The 17,428-nt window shown below is 44.7% G+C and overlaps 1 protein-coding gene across 1 annotated transcript in view; it reads right to left on the bottom strand.

The window, feature by feature from the left end:
• LMBR1L (limb development membrane protein 1 like) overlaps positions 1 to 5,817 on the bottom strand; it is a 31,053-nt gene extending 25,236 nt beyond the window's left edge. The window contains exon 1 of the mRNA XM_075199629.1: positions 5,592 to 5,817. Coding sequence (XP_075055730.1) covers positions 5,592 to 5,657 — 66 coding nt within the window. The 5' untranslated portion in view covers positions 5,658 to 5,817. The remainder of the gene's footprint in view (positions 1 to 5,591) is intronic.
• Positions 5,818 to 17,428: the final 11,611 nt, after the last annotated feature.

Below are 17,428 nucleotides of genomic sequence, written 5' to 3'. Positions count from 1 at the left end.
CAGCAGTGTTTTTCACCAAGAATGACAACTTCCTGTCTGAAACAGTACTGAAGTCTATAACTATTGCACTACAAAGAGTAACATATACATTGCTATATAGTGTGTGTATGTATTAAACAAGAGAATATACAAATACGTGTCCTGCTTGACATCGCATGCCAGCATTAGACTAGACCACATGTCATGCAAGTGTTCAGAGCGGTCTGGTAAACAAAACTCCAGGACACTGGCCCTCCCTCAACTATCAATGCCAGTTGCTTGTATAGCATTGGTTCATATTACAAGTTTGCAGGAGGCACACAAAAAAAAGAAAGAAAGGGTCTTCAACCTTTCAAATAAACCAAATAAAGAATTTAGCACGCTACTCATTGATAGTAATATAACAATAATTAGGACAGCACAGGGCATCTGACCACACAACTCGGGACATTCGTGCAAAAAATTGCACTGGTGCTCTAATGTCAGTGGGAGAGGGACAACTACACAGTCCTTTTAATACATATTGCTCAGCCCCCCATATCAGGTTGCTAATGACTTACTCAACTATGGTATAATTAAAATCATCATCACCATTTATTTTTATAGCACCACTGATTCCGCAGCGCTGTACTCACTCACATCAGTCCCTGCCCCATTGGAGCTTACAGTCTAAATTCCCTAACATACACACGCAGACAGACAGAGAGTAGGGTCAATTTTGATAGTTGCCAATTAACCTACTAGTATGTTTTTGGAGTGTGGGAGGAAATCAGAGCACCCGGAGGAAACCCACGCAAACACAGGGAGAACATACAAACTCCACACAGATAAGGCCACGGTCGGGAATTGAACTCATGACCCCAGCGCTGTGAGGCAGAAGTGCTAACCACTTTGCCACTGTGCTGCCCCAGTTATATTTATAGGAGCTTTTGCTAATGGTATACAAAATGAGCAGTGGAGAGAGAACCAAGAATATGCTTGTAAGATGTTCAGCACACAATAAGGTTACGAGGACAGAGTACTATGACTAGCATACATGTTTCATCAGTCAACTCACTAACAGATTACATTGAGCTGATGCCAGAGGATAAAGGTTCAGTAAAAAAAAAAAAAAAAAAACTCACAATAAAAATAAAACTATCTAAATGGAAAGGCCAAAGTGCACAGGATTTAGGAAGCCTCAAGCAGAATGTTATGCAACTCCAACTATATATAGAGTATGTAAATACTGACAGAAATACTTAACTCATAGGGGCATATTCAATCCTTTAGTTTCCCTGCGGCGTTAAAACTATTACCATTATTACGGTAATAGTAAGCTGGATTTCAGCTCGCAGCTCCCTGAGCTGAAATCCAGCAAGAAAGTTACCGTAATAACGCTATTTACGCGCACTATTACCGTAATAACGGTAATAGTGCGCACGCCACAAGATTTTTGGCTATAATGGCAATAGTTGAATATGTCCCAATCACAAACACCATGGGGTAAATTTATCAAACTGCAGGTTTGAAAAAGTGGAGATGTCGCCTATAGTAACCAATCAGATACTAGCTGTCATTTTGTAGCATATACTAAATAAATTACAACAATAATCTGATTGGTTGCTATAAACAACATCTCCACTTTTTCAAACTCGCAGCTTCACAAATTTACCCCCATTTCTTTCAGAATCTTGGAATATTTTTTCATCTATCCGGTAGCAAGCATATAAACTAATTTATGGCATTCATATTTTACATCTAAACTGCAAAATGCAAAAGTTGTATGTGAACCTGAACTAAAGCAGCCATTTAATGCCCTATCCAGAGGTAGAAAAAAAAACCCACTGAACATTTTGTCTAGGTCTGTATTAGATGAGATACTGTTCATTCCATCAGCCAGGACTAAATTAAGCTACAACCATGATAATTTCCAGTGTGCTTGTGCATTTTGCAAAATGTGAAAATGGCTCACAAGTGAACTTTTGCTTCATTCTATAAACGACAACACAACCACTGCAAGATATGTGCCCAGATCTTCCGCGTTGAAGTTAGACCCAGAGCAGATTTCACTGCATATGTACAATGTGATTTTATGACCAATATGTGGTCTAACAATCATACCAAGCCTAAAGCTGGTGCAAGAAGAGCAAATGCACACCCACAAGTACACACGCATGAATAAATCATGTCACAGAAAAGGAACACCGTGCTTATACTGTTACCATAAAGTGATCACACCAACCCAGATTCTAGATCAACCCAAATCCTTTTCTGGATTGATTGGATTATATGGAAAGCAGCACACCAATATGGACTCTATAATACAATATAATAAAATATTTTCATCTGCTTGTTTCAAAGAGATGTAAGATTGTCTCTTGTTTTTACTTGTCTTAAGTAACAAAAAGTAATGATTTGTATCTATGCAATATGCAAGCCAATTGATAGAAGAGTTAATAAAACAAGCAAATTAGGGTGTTCAAAGGTGCGACTGAGTGACGTGCATACCATGTCCTCAGCTACTCGATGCTTTGTAACACCTCTAGATGCATGAAATATAGCAATAAAGACTGCATAAGACACGCAACAATAAGATAACGGTGTAGATATTATTAACCTTTATAACTACAAACACAGTGCTTTACAGAGAAGGTTTATTCATTCACATCAGTCACCAAGGCTGGGTACACACGATAGGTTTTTCAGCTGACCATTGGGTCATTCGAGTGATAAACGACCGTTCAAGCCAATATCACATTAGTGTGTATACTTAAACGATGAACGATAGTCGTTTCATTTGATTGATCAGCAGAACTAAATTTCACTTCAATCCTGCAGTGTGTATGCAATCACAATTAGGCTCTCTATAGAGTTTACAGAGCCATGAACATTTTAGCCGACGGTTATGACAGTTGAAGAGCACAGATCTGAGGGTAAATCTTGTAAAACAAGTATGCATAGTGTGTACGCATAAGTCAGCATTCCGATCATGAATTTTTTCTTCGTTTTCTCAAACTTTGTAGATAACCCATTGGTGGGAAAATTCTGTAGTGTGTACCCAGTCTAACCCCAATGAAGCTTACCATTTAAATTCTTTTACACACACACACACTAACTTCAGATGTCACAAAGACAGTATTAACAGTTGAAGCACGTAACTTTACTTGTCAAAGTACTGAATGGCACCTTCAATTTCTAATTAGGAGTGGGGCACTCTACAGGTTTTTCATCCGATTATCATGCCAATCACAAGATAAACAAACATTAGCTCAGATATTGCGTTAGTGCGTATGGTCCCACGATCATGCTTAAATCGTTCAATTTTTTTTAACAGGACTAAAAATCTCTATAAACGATGGAACGACGTCAGGCAAATTCTGAAGTGTATATGCACCCACGACAAGCAGTGTAGGCAGATCTCCATAGAGTTTCCAGTGTCAATCTTTTCGGCCGATGGTTATGACATATGAAGAGCACAGATCTGAAGGCAAATTGTGTAAGAAGTGCTTAGTGTGTATGCATGAATCGGCATGCTAATCAGTCGTTGGTAAAATTGTTAACGATATGGCAGGGGGAGAAATTATCTATAGTGTGTAGTTAGCCTTAAATATAACTCAAATATGCTCACACCAGATTCATGTGAAGCATATTACATTATAAAGTAACGTACTTCTCTACAAAAATCATCAGAAATATATATATATATATATATATATATATATATATATATATACATATATATATATATAATTACACACCAACAAGCTGCAAAACTACCATAAATTCTTCTCTACATAGATAAGTTACTGTAGTTATGCTATGTGCATGCTCTTACTGCAACCTTTTTTAACCTCTGACTGGTGAACGTCAGACATATTTGTCTAAGCCCGATTACGTAAATAGGAGTTTCTAGCTGTCAAACTAACTTCTCACACGTACTCTTGCCTCTTCGCTGTGGCATGGCTCAATGCAGGATGCTGATAAACACACCATAACAACTGAACGGAAATAAAACAAGAAAGACGCTAAATTCAACAGGATGACTGACAACAGATGTGTGTGGAAAATGCACACGTCAGAATAATGTACAATTGTAGTGTAGCACAATGCTTTCACTAGTACCCAATGAGCAAAGGTTTAGATTTCAGTGCATCAAGTTGCAAAATGAATCCTTGGACATTATATTAAACATTCCAGTGCATAAAATGATTAAGGGACACATTTATCATTAATCGGCAAAAGTGAGAAATAGTTATCAATCCTTATCGCAAGGATAAGGATTGAACTATTTCTCAAATTTATTAAAAAGGGGTCACAGAAACAGCAGTTCCGATAAACTGCTGTTTCTGTGATAGAAAAAAAATCACACTTACCCCCCTCTTCGGATGCGCTGTCTCGGGATCTCCTCTTCATTCAATTGCGCATGTGCAGTGCACATGCACACAAAGTCCCCGCTCTGTCTCTGCAACTATCGTTGCAGAGAGAGCGCGCTGAGTGACAGGGAGGGATCATGTGATCCCTCCACACATGCGCTGTCCAGCTCTGATCTCCGGAGCAGAGCTGGACATAACGAAGAAGAAAAGCTTCAGCAACAGTTCCTACGATGTACGCCAGCTATAACAAGTTCCCGAAAAATATATTTTTTCGGGACTTGTTAAATGGCGGCCCCGAGCAGTCACCATACTGTTGTATGGTGACTGCTCGCAAAAACGATCTGCAGTGAAAAGGACTCATTTTCAACAGTCATCAGTGCGATGCACCTTTAATAAATGTGAGTTGGACACTTCGTTGACCTAATTACACGGCAAGTGCACGATAGTGCAATACCGTGATTTGTTAAATATGCCCCTAAGCCATTTGTGTTACAACTAGCATTAAGTAGTTTGACCATATATAGTGTTTGCCCTCACACTTTTATGTAAGTATTGAGTATGGTAAAACATATCTTACTATAATCACTGTAGTAAAACATAACCAGAAACATTTTTATTTAAAAGTTGTAGCTAATATTTACAATAAAGTTGTCTGTGAAGGGAAATATTTACCCAACGCAGTAATCTAATCTAATAAACATGTCTAAATTCCGAATGGATCTCATCTGTCTGAAAGCCATGTTTATGTAGAACAGGATTGCATATGAGATGAGTGAAGCTGTACTGGCCCTGAGGCTGCATTTTACTGCTGACAGTGCAGCACTTCCCCCACCTCAAATTCTGGGATCTGCAGGGAATCAATTCTACAGATCCTGGGCCCTCCTTAAAACACTGACCGATCCCTTTAACCCTCAGCAAACACTAACAGCAGTACTGAGCATCACCTCCAACTTTATATATTTGGTTAAACCTATAGGCCATGATCGAAAGAGGGGAATGTCATCACCCATAGCAGGGTTAGGCAACCTGTGGATTGCCAGACGCAGTGGAACTACAAATCCCAGCAGGTTGTCATCGGACAGCAGCTGATGGGAACCACGAGTTGCGTTATTCTGCAATGCGGTTAAGAAGTGGTTAATCCACCAGGGGCCCCCAAACACTGGTGACACATACATACCAGTTGCAGAGCCTCTCACCAAACCTAGACCCGTATTAGAGGCACCCAGCCAAGTGTAACTCTTTACACCCCACACTCACAATGCATTCCCGGACCCACTCGTGGAAAAGCTGCTCTTTAAGCGACACATCTTGATCCGCTTCCATTCTCCGGCAGCATGGCGCCCCCCGAGCTGGATCCACACCTGGAGGAGAAGAGCGATGGGGAATCCAGTGTTGCCCGGTAGCTGCCCGCACTCGCCGGATCGTCTCCACCGCAATCTCACTGCGCCTCCCAGCCTGTATCTAGTTACACGGGATCTCCTCGGGCTGCCTAAGCCCGCCCACTTCTCCACCTATGGCACTGACCGGAGACGGGGAACTTCAATGTGATTGGTGGAGGACTGATGACGCAGGGAGTAACGGTTGGCTATTATGTCTGAGGGGCTGGGAAAGAAAAGTGACAATTTCTCCTCAATACGTTGCAATCAATTTGTATTTACACTACAGTCTGTGGTCTGCTAGGTTTATAGCCCTGGGCAACGGGGTCACCGCACCCGGGCCGCTCCCAGAATGGGTTATCTGCGTTTTTTCCTTTAAAATATTCCTGATAGCTGCCGAGTCCAGTCTTGTGCCCTTAGCTGAAATATGTCAGCCATCCCATGCATACGGCCATGCAATTGTTTCATACATTCACAAAGATTCCGTGTTACAAGTTGATTACTTGTGATTGGTGGAGTACTTCCACCAATATATATATATTTATATATGTACATATATAGTATGTATTTATATATGTATAGCTATATATGTATCTATGTACATATATAGATATACATATATCTATATATATATATATATACATCACCATTTATTTATACCTACCACTATGGGGCATATTCAATTAGCTTTTTGATTCGCGGTAACGCGCGTTGCCGCGAAAAGTGCGCGTTCTTGCGGGTATTACGGTACCGCATTAACGCGGATTTTCGTTCGCAACCCTATGGGCTGCGAACGAAAATCCACGTTATTGCGGTACCGTGTATTACGTTTCGCGGCTGTTCCGGTGCGTTACCGCGAATCTAAAAGCTAATTGAATATGCCCTATGTGTTTGGGGTGTGGGAGAAAACTGGAGCACCCGGAGGAAACCCACTCAAACACGGGGAGAACATACAAACTCCACACAGATAAGGCCATGGTCGTGAATTGAACTCAATTGAGGCAGAAGTGCTAACCACTTTGACACCGTGCTGCCCCAGTTATATTTACAGGAGCTTTTGCCAATGGTATACAAAATGAGCAGTGGAGAGAGAACCAAGAATATGCTTGGAAGATGTTCAGCACACAATAAGGTTACAAGGACAGAGTACCATGACTAGCATACATGTTTCATCGGTCAACTAACTAGCAGATTACATTGAGCTGATGCCATGGTCGGGAATTGAACTCATGACCCTAGCGCTGTGAGGCAGAAGTGCTAACCACTTAGCCACCATGCTATAGATATATATATATACATACATACATATATAGATATATACATATATATATATAGATACCACCAGCCTAATATTGTGTAGGTCCTCATCGTGCCACCAAAACAGCTCTGAACGGAGGAGACATGCAGTGGCACACGCAGGGGGTTTCTGAGTCTCCAGAACCCCCCCCCCCTGCGCTAACTAAGTGGCCGCTATAGCTGCACTGTCCTACACAGCAGCCGCGGCGCTGTCAAAGAAGCGTCCGCGGCGGTGCTGTAGTGTATACAGCACCGCCGCCGCTGTTTTTTATTAAGGTTTATCATTTACATAGTGCAGTCATGGTCAAAAGTTTTGAGAATGACACAAGTATTGGTTTTCACAAAGTTTGCTGCAGCAGCGTTTTTAGGCCTTTTTGTCAGATGCTGCTATGGTATACTGAAGTAAAATTACAAGCATTTCATAAGTGTCAAAGGCTTTTATTGGCAATTACAGTATTGCAATATTTTCAGTGTTGACCATCTTTTTGAAGTCCTCTGCAATTCGCCCTGGCATGCTGTCAATCAACTTCTGGGCCACATACTGACTGATGGCCGTTCTTGCCTAATCAATGCTTGGAGTATGTCAGAATTTGTGGGTTTCTGTTTGTCCACCCGTCTTTTGAGTATTGACCACAAGTTCTCAATAGGATTAAGGTCTGGGGAGTTTCTTGGCCATGGACCAAAAATTTCAATGTTTTGATCACCAAGCCACTTAGTTATCATCAATTTTGCCTTATGACAAGGTGCTCCATCATGCTGGAAAAGCCATTGTTCGTCACCAAACTGTACTTGGATGGTTGGGAGAAGGTGCTTTTGGAGGATGTACCATTCTTTATTCATGGCTGTGTTCTTAGGCAAAATTGTGAGTGAGCCCACTCCCTTGGCAGAGAAGCAACTCCACACATGAATGGTCTCAGGATGCTTTACTATTGGCATGACACAGGACTGATGGTAGCGTTTTTTCAGATGCCCCAAACTATCTGAAAAGGGGATTCATCAGAGAAAATGACTTTACCCCAGTCCTCAGCAGTCCAATCGCTGTACCTTTTGCAGAATTTCAGTCTGTCCCTGATGTTTTTCCTGGAGAGAAGTGGCTTCTTTGCTGGCTTTCTTGACACCAGGCCATCCTCCAAAAGTCTTCACCTCACTGTGCGTGCAGATGCAATCACACCTGCCTGCTACCACTTCGGAGCAAGCTCTGCACTGGTGGTGCCCCGATCCCACAGCTGAATCAATTTTAGGAGACGGTCCTGGTGCTTTCTGGACTTTCTTGGGCACCCGTAGCCTTCTTCACAACTATTGAACCTCTCTCCTTGAAGTTCTTGATGATCAGATAATTGGTTGATTTAGGTGGAATCTTACTAGGAGCAATTTTCTTGCCTGTGAAGCCCTTTTTGTGCAAAGCAATGATGACTGCATGTGTTTCCTTGCAGCTAACCATGGTTACCAGTGGAAGAACAATGATTTCAAGCACCACCCTCATTTTAAAGCTTCCAGTCTGTTATTCTAACTCAATCCTCATGACAGAGTGATCTCCAGCCTTGTCTCATCAACTCTCTCACCTGTGTTAATGAGAGAATCACTGACCTGATGTCAGCTGGTCCTTTTGTGGCAGGGCTGAAATGCAGTGGAAATGTTGTTTTTGGGATAAAGTTCATTGTTATGGCAAAGAGGGACTTTGAAATTAATTTCAATTCATCTGATCACTCTTCATGACATTCTGGAGTATATGCAAAGCGTCATCATAAAAACTGAGGCAGCAGACTTTGTGAAAAATAATATTTGTGTCATTTTCAAAACTTCTGGCCATGACTGTATAAAAGAAAACATTAAAATGTGGGGACAAAGGGTTGGAGTGGGGGAAAAATGGGCCCCTTTGTATGATTGCCAGCATGGCATGGAAGCAGCATGTGTCCAGTTTGCAGCTTTTAGAGGTCTTTAAATCACTTGCAGTAAGGTACAGCAGTCACAAGTATGCAAACCCTCCTGTAGCTCCAACTGTAAAATCCTCAGCTTGTTTTCTTTCTTATTTGTATCCTGGGATTTGTATGGACTTTATTTTAACACCAGAGGGATCACCTTGTGATATAAGTTCAAATGCTGATTAAACAACACTTGTTGCACATTTACCTGCCCAGTCATCTATCCCTGACTCTTCAGCCCTTGTGGCCAGATATAGTCCAAACCCACTTGAATAATAACAGATAAGTAAATGAACCAGTTACTTATCTGCACCAGTGTGTATCACAGGTGTGAACTTGATTTCCTCCAAAATGGCTAACTTGTAAAATGTCCTTCTTCAGCGGTATATTGCAAACCTCCTCCTACAGCTTCAAACTGTGACTTCCCAGCAGGTTCTGTTCACCACTCCACTGTTCTGATATCTCTCAAGACTGTCTGTTCTCTCTGCTCAGACAATCAATCTAGTGCCCTCATGTTTAGGACATACTTGCCTACTTTTTACATCTATATTCTGGGAGATAGTAGTACGAGGGTAGGAGGGGGTAAGACTACGTCATTATGTCACTATAGCTTAATGACGCCATTAAGACCCCCCCCCCCCCTCCCATTCAATGCAGTGAATTTCGGCATCTTACTGGGTCCGGGAGAGTAGGCAAGTATGGTTTAAGATCACCTTGGACTTGTCTCAGTCTCTCTCAGGATCATTCCTCCCTCTCACTCCTCCCCTGCCCAGGGGTTTCTCAGTCTTGTTAGGCTCTGGCCCCCTTTCACAGTAGTTTCGAGAGGGGGGGGAACGGGTACTAATTACCCGGGCATGCCAGGGGGCCCGGGCCGGGCCCTCGCACCGACGATTTTTATTTTATTTTTTATTTTTTTGGGGGGGTGGGGCTCGGTCGTTGGTGGGGGGAGCAGGGTACTTAAAAAAATAAACATACTCATGTGATTGCGGCGCCGGCGTCCCTCCTCTCTGCTCCATTCAGACTGAATGCTGGGTGTGACGTCATCGTGACATGATGACGTCACACCTGGCATTCAGTCTGAATTCAGCAGAGAGGACCAATAAAGAAGAGAGAAGAAAAGGAAAAGGTAAGTAAAGGGAGGAAAACGGGGGAAGGGGGCATGGCACAAAGGGGTTAGAAAACTGGGGGGCATGGCACAAACTGGTTAAAAAATGACGGGGGGCATGGCACAGAGGGGTTAAAAAACGAGGGGGAGGCATGGCACAGAGGGGTTAAAAAATGGTGGGGGGGGAGAATTGCACAGAGGGGTTATAAACCGAGGGGGGAGCATGGCACAGAGGGGTTAAAAATAAGGGGGGACATGGCACAGAGGGGTTAAAAAACGGGGGAAGGCAGCATGACACAGAGGGGTTAAAACACGGGGGGGAGGCATGGCACAGAGAGGTTAAAATACGGGGGGGCGCATGGCACAGAGGGGTTAAAAAACGACGGGGGGCATGGCACAGAGGGGTTAAAAAATGAGGGTGGCCATGGCACAGAGGGGTTAAAAAAGGGGGGCATGGCACAGAGGGGTTAAAAAACGGGGGGGGGGCAGTATGACACAGAGGGGTTAAAAAACAGGACAGCATGACTCATCAATATCTGATAGTACCCACTGCGTAGGTCTAGCACAGAAAACCACTTGCTTACCTGAAGAAAGTCAAGGGCTTCATCTATCTTAAGGACAATGTACTGATCAGGAATAGTGTGCTTAGTTAAGGTCTGGTACTCGATGAACATTCGTATTTTCCCCATCTTCTTTCAAGCCACAACAATAGGAGAAGCATAGGGGCTCTCCGATTTCTGAATCACATTGTCACGACTATATAGCGTACCTGCTATTGTTGGAGCAACTCAGAGGAAGGTGCGGAATCTAACTTGCCCCTGGTATTCACCAGGAACCCCCTCAAGGAAGTATGGACTTCCTGCAGGGACACGCAGGTCGTGGTCCTTCCTAAAGTCAACAGCGAGATACAAGGAGGTGTCAGACAGGCCGGGTCGGTAACGTTCTGGTAGCAGAGGTACAAAGGGATATCCAGAAGAATGGTGAGGCAAGACGGGTCGGTAACTTTCAGGTAGCGCAGTACAAAGGCAGAATCCAAATAGAGGTGGTCAAACGGTCCGGGTCAAAAGGTCACAGGCAGCACAAGGATAGCAACGGGGCGCGCTGTAATTGACGTCAGCGGCCGAGGCCGGAAGTGATGTGTCTGGTTGCTAAGCAACCAAACGCTCTGGGCGGAGAGCAGGCGGCTGTCCCGGAAGGATCGCGGGATGGCGCCTGACAGTATACCCTCCTCTTCTTCCTCCTCCTTCTGTTTGGAGGAATCCTTTGAGAACTCTAGGAGCATGAAGGTCTTGCTTGTCCACCCAAGATCTCTCCTCTGGGCCGTATCCCTTCCAATGGACAAGATATTGCTGTTTGCCATGAAGAATGCGGGAGGCCAGTATCCGATTGACCTCGAATTCCGTTCCAGAAGAGGTTTGTATTGGTGGGGGACGACAGGGAGGTCAAAAGAATTTATTGAGTACCAACGGTCGTAGTAATGAGACATGAAAAGTATTATGACATCTCAGAGAAGGCGGAAGTTTCAATTTAAAGCATACAGTATTGATGACTTGCAGGATGGTGTAAGGGCCAATGAATCGAGGAGCCATCTTCATAGAAGGAACTTTTAGTTTCAGGTCCCGGGTGGATAGCCATACTTGGTCACCCACCTTTAGGAGGGGAATGGCCCTACGATGACGGTCTGCAAAGATCTTGTGATGCTGAGTAGCCTTGAGTAAAGCCGTCTTAGTTTTGGCCCAAATGAGAGCAAACTCCCGATAGAGGGTATCTACGGTCGGAACCGACAAGGAGGACACTGGAAAAGGATCCGGAAAGTCAGGATGGCTTCCATACACAATAAAGAATGGGGAGAATTCCGTGGACTTATGAATGTGTTGGTTATGGGAGAACTCCGCCCAAGGAAGGAATTGAGACCATTTATTCTGATTGTCAGAAGTAAAACAGCGAAGAAACGTCTCAAGATCCTGATTGATTCGCTTCATCTGTCCGTTGGTTTGGGGATGATACCCCGAAGAGAATTTTAATTCTATATTCAATTTACCGCAAAAGGTTCTCCAGAACCGGGATGTGAATTGGACTCCACGGTCCGAAATGATCTCCTTAGGGCAGCCATGTAACCTGAATATCTCCTTGATAAAGATATCCGCAAGACGACCGGCCGTGGCCAGTCCAGTTAGAGGAATAAAGAGTGTCATCTTCGAAAAGCGATCAATAACCACCCAGATAGTGGTAAACCCTGCACTGTGGGGTAGATCTGTGATAAAATCCATAGCCACACTTTCCCAAGGAGCATTGGGAATAGGGAGTGGACGAAGGAGCCCTGCCCGAGCTCTTCTAGAGGTCTTGTGTTGGGCACAAGTAGTGCAGGAGGCAACGAATTTGCAAACATTGGCATGTACAGTAGGCCACCAGAAGCGACGACAAAGCAATGCTGTGGTCTTTATTCCAGCATGGCCGGCAATGCGAGATGAATGAGCCCACTGTAGAGTCTTGTGCCGGAGATGGGGTTCCACAAATGACCGGCCTGGAGGAGGAGAGGAAGGCTTGGTCCTAGTGAGAGCTACAATAATAGAAGGATCAATAATATGCTGAGGAACCAACAGTTTTTTTAGGTGATTAGAATCATCAAATGAACAAGATAATGCATCTGCACGTCTGTTCTTGGCACCAGGACAAAATGTGAGCTTCATGTTAAATCGAGCAAAGAAGGATGTCCAGCGGGCTTGCCGAGGATTAAGGCAACGAGCCTCCTGAATAAACACTAGGTTCCGATGGTCGGTAAAAACAGTAACAGGAAATATAGCCCCCTCCAACAAATGTCGCCATTCCTCCAGGGCAGCCTTGATGGCCATTAATTCCTTATCCCCAATTCCATAATTACATTTACTCGGAAGGAATCGTCTGGAGAAAAACCCACACGGATTGTGAGAGTCAGAAGGAGATTCTTGAAATAACAATGCTCCAATGCCTACAGAGGATGCATCTACTTCTAAGAAGAAGGGTCGTTCCTGGTCAGGCTGGAAAGAACTGGAGCTGAAGAGAATGCCTTCTTTAATGTTGAGAAGGCAGACATGGCCTCCGAGGACCAAACCCTAGGATTGGCAGTCTTCCTGGTTAAAGCTGTGATGGGAGCAAAAATGGAGGAGAATCCCCGAATAAATTGGCGATAATAGTTTGCGAAGCCAATGAACCTTTGAATCGCTTTAAGGCCTGGTGGCTGAGGCCAATCCAGGATAGCTGTCACCTTGGTGGGATCCATACATAGACCTTGACTTGTCACAATGAAGCCGAGAAAAGGTACCTGAGTGACTTCAAACACGTATTTCTCCAACTTGCAGTAGAGGTGGTGTTTCCTGAATCTACGTAGGACCTCCTTTACTTGTTCCCGATGAGATTTCAAATCTTTAGAAAATATTAAAATATCGTCTAAATACACTACCACTGAAGTGTATAACAGGTCATGAAAGATATCATTAACAAATGTTTGGAAGATAGCTGGGGCGTTACAGAGGCCGAAGGGCATCACCAGGTACTCAAAATGCCCATCTCTTGTGTTAAATGCCATCTTCCATTCGTCCCCTTTCTTGATGCAAATCAAATTATAGGCCCCACGGAGGTCTAATTTAGAAAAAAATTGAGATCCACTGAGCCTGTCAAAGACGTCAGAGATGAGAGGCAGTGGATATCGATTTTTGACAGTAATGCGATTGAGAGGACAATAATCAATTCAAGGCCGAAGAGACCCATTCTTCTTCTTGACGAAAAAGAAACCTGCACCAGCTGGGGAAGTGGACCTACGAATAAATCCCCGTTTCAGGTTCTCTGTGATGTATTGAGACATGGCAGACTTTTCTGGACGAGATAAAGGATAGGTCTGCCCTTTGGGGATCGGTTGGTCAGGAGAGAAAACGATAGTGCAATCCCAGGGACGATGAGGAGGCAGGATTTCTGCTTCAACCTTGCTGAATACATCTTGGAATTCCATATAAGCCGCAGGAAGATTGGTTAACTTGGAATGGGCCATAACTTGAAACCTTGGAGGCAAGACTTTGGACAAACATTTAAGACGACATCCTGAACCCCACAAAATAACTTGAGCGTGGCCCCAATCCATTTGGGGAGAATGCATCCTTAACCACGGTAGCCCCAAGATGAGGGGATTAATGGACTTAGGCAAAACTAAAAGTTGGATCATCTCGCTATGAAGTGCTCCTACCATCAACCGAACAGGAGAAGTCACGGAGGAGATGGAGCCGTGAGTGACACGATTACCGTCGACTGCCGTCAGGGATAACGGTTGAGGCAATGATTTTAAGGATATTTGGAGCTGCGAAACAAGATCCGCCGAAATGAAGTTCCCGGAGGAGCCGGAGTCCACAAAGGCCGTGGTGGAGAAGGTACCTTTAGGGGTGCTCAGGATGACAGCCATCAGAAATTCTGGGGAATTGGAGTAGGGAGCAACAGTGGACTCTCCTAAAGCGGCCTCCCCGCCACCGTTTAGGAGGAAGAGTTTCCCGTTTTTTGGGGGCAAACTCTCAGCAGATGTCCCGGATCTCCACAATAAAGACACAGACGTTGTTTGAAGCGTCTCTCTCTCTCTCCTCTGGGGACAATTTAGAACGTCCTACTTGCATGGGTTCGTCCACTGGCAAGATGGGGTTTTGAAACTGAGGCGCTAGTCGTGATACGAACCGTTTGCCAGGAGGGCTTTCTTGTGTGCACTCTTGGTAGCGCAAATCCACCTTTATGCACATTGAGATGAGGGAATCAGGATCAGCCGGGAGTTTTCTGGAAATTAACTTATCTTTAATCCGATCAACCAGACCCTGCCAAAAGGTTGCCACCAGTGCTTTGTTGTTCCATTTTAACTCGGAAGCCAGAGTCCGAAATTGAACCGCATATTGTCCCACGGACAGATCACCTTGACGGAGGTTCAACAAACTAGTAGCTGCAGAAGCAACTCTCCCGGGATCGTCAAAGGCTCTTCTAAAAGCCTCAATGAAAGAGTTTGAGCTGCTGAGAAGGGGATCCCCTCGTTCCCATAAAGGTGAGGCCCAGGCAAGAGCTTGACCACCGAGGAGGGAGATTAGAAAGGCCACTTTGGTGCGTTCTGATGGAAAGGCCCCTGGGTTACACTCAAATTGAATGGCACATTGGTTCAAAAAGCCCCTGCACTTTTTGGGATCTCCGTCAAATTTTTCGGGTGTCGGGATGCGTAGACAGGAGGCCACTTTAGAGACCGTAACCACACTGGATGCTGCAGACGCAGAAGAGGTTATGGCTGATGTAGCAGGTAAAGCACACTGTAATGTATCGAAACGGGTTGCAATCCCTTGAACACATTGTAGGAGATGCGCCTGGGCTGCTTCCTGTTATTCCACTCGCTGAGGCAGGTGCAGGAGTAGATCTCGAGCCGACGGTTCACCAGGCCCCTCCATTGTCATGGCCAGAGTATAAAGTCACGACTATATAGCGTACCTGCTATTGTTGGCGCAACTCAGAGGAACGTGCGGAATCTAACGTGCCCCTGGTATTCACCAGGAACCCCCGCAAGGAAGTATGGACTCCGCTGCAGGGACACGCAGGTCGCGGTCCTTCCTAGAGTCAACAGCGAGATACAAGGAGGTGTCAGACAGGCCGGGTCGGTAACGTTCTGGTAGCAGAGGTACAAAGGGATATCCAGAAGAATGGTGAGGCAAGCCGGGTCGGTAACTTTCAGGTAGCGCAGTACAAAGGCAGAATCCAAATAGAAGTGGTCAAACGGTCCGGGTCAAAAGGTCACAGGCAGCACAATGATAATCAGGAACAAATGCAGAGACTGGAACACACAAACGCTGGAGGCAGGAAGACCTGATGCTCTGGCACTGGTAGGAGTGCCAGAGGATGTTTAAATAGCGAGGTGACCCAATCAGATTCAGCGCTGCAACGCTGTCATTCCTGGCACCAGGGGAATCCATTCATAGCGTCCCATTGCCTAGCAATGGGGCGAGCTGTAATTGACGTCAGCGGCCGAGGCCGGAAGTGATGCGTCTGGACGGAGAGCAGGCGGCCGTCCCGGAAGGATCGCGGGACGGCGCCTGACACACATCATTCTCTAGCTACTCCCTTAAATGTTCCTGAACATCGTCCAAATCAGCAGGTACTAGGCGCCTTGACCATTCTTGGAAAGGCCTGATATCCGTCAGTCTGATGTGATGTTTCACCCTTGTTGCTAGGCCCAAATCCCAGTCCCCTGAAGAGAAGGCAGCCTCTCTTTGTAGCATTTGCACAAGACAGTGTCGGTCTTCTTGATTGCCATCACTTCCAACAAAGCATTGATCAAAACTTCCTATTTGTAATGTGTTATCTTTTGGAGAAAGCTTTCCCTCTTTCTTCTTATAAGCAGCCAGGCATATAGAATGGATCTTAAGATTTTTACTATAACTTGCCGCTACCACCTCTTGGCACAAGTTGGCCAATGTATCTCGAACAAGTGGGAGTTCGTTCCAATAATCACTGGGATATCTTGAGCGGTAGCTTAGGGGTCACTTCTCCGTACGGCTTGTATTAGTTCTCCCGCGGGATCAATCAGGCCTTCAATGATCCACTGCCTCTTATGTGGTTTGGAGCAATGCCATTCCTCCAGGTATTGGAGGAAGCCATCTCTCTTCAAGCTTTGTAAGTTTCTTCCACAGCAGGGACTGGATTTATTCCTGAGAAGAGTTGGAGCCTTCTGTAGCCCCCTTCATGCTGTGTCTCTTAAAGCACCTCTTCGCTCAAGTTCTCCACCTCGCCCAGCTTCATCTCCGGTGATACCCATGGAGATAGGTCGCTCCAAATTAACTTCAGAGGAGAGGGACCGAAGAGTAAAAAATAGACTTTGTATCTATTGTGCTGATTCCACGCATATGCTCAATTCATGCCCTAAAAAATCGGGAAATGCCAGGCCCTAACCAGTTCTGGAGAGGTGAAGTTAGGGTCCCTGGAGTCCTCTCCATGTTCTACGAAATTAAAAGTTTGTGCTTTTGATGTTGCAGTTTCCTTTGCTACCAAAACCTTTAAGTCCCAAGCACTTATTGACTCTGGAGCTGCGGGAAACTTTATTTCTAAATCCTTTGTGAATCAATGGTCCCTACCAGTGATTACTTTGAAGACACCTATTACTGTGACGGCTATCGATGGATCACGCATCATTAATGGTCGCATCACCCAGAGTACGTCTCCAGTAACCCTTCAAATTGGTGTATTACACCAAGAAGAAATTTCATTTTTAATTCTTCCTGTTACTACCAGTCCTATTGTATTAGGCCTTCCATGGCTTCAACGTCACTCTCCCCAGATTGACTGGCACACTCCTCAAGTTACGTCTTGGGGAACTGAATGCCATCATCGTTGTCTCTCTCAAGTCGTTCCTCT

The sequence above is a fragment of the Mixophyes fleayi genome, chromosome 2, assembly GCF_038048845.1.
Source record: "Mixophyes fleayi isolate aMixFle1 chromosome 2, aMixFle1.hap1, whole genome shotgun sequence".
In the NCBI taxonomy this organism is placed as follows: domain Eukaryota; kingdom Metazoa; phylum Chordata; class Amphibia; order Anura; family Limnodynastidae; genus Mixophyes; species Mixophyes fleayi.
The sequence above is the reverse complement of the archived record's forward strand: the minus strand, read 5'-3'. Positions and strand labels throughout refer to the sequence as shown.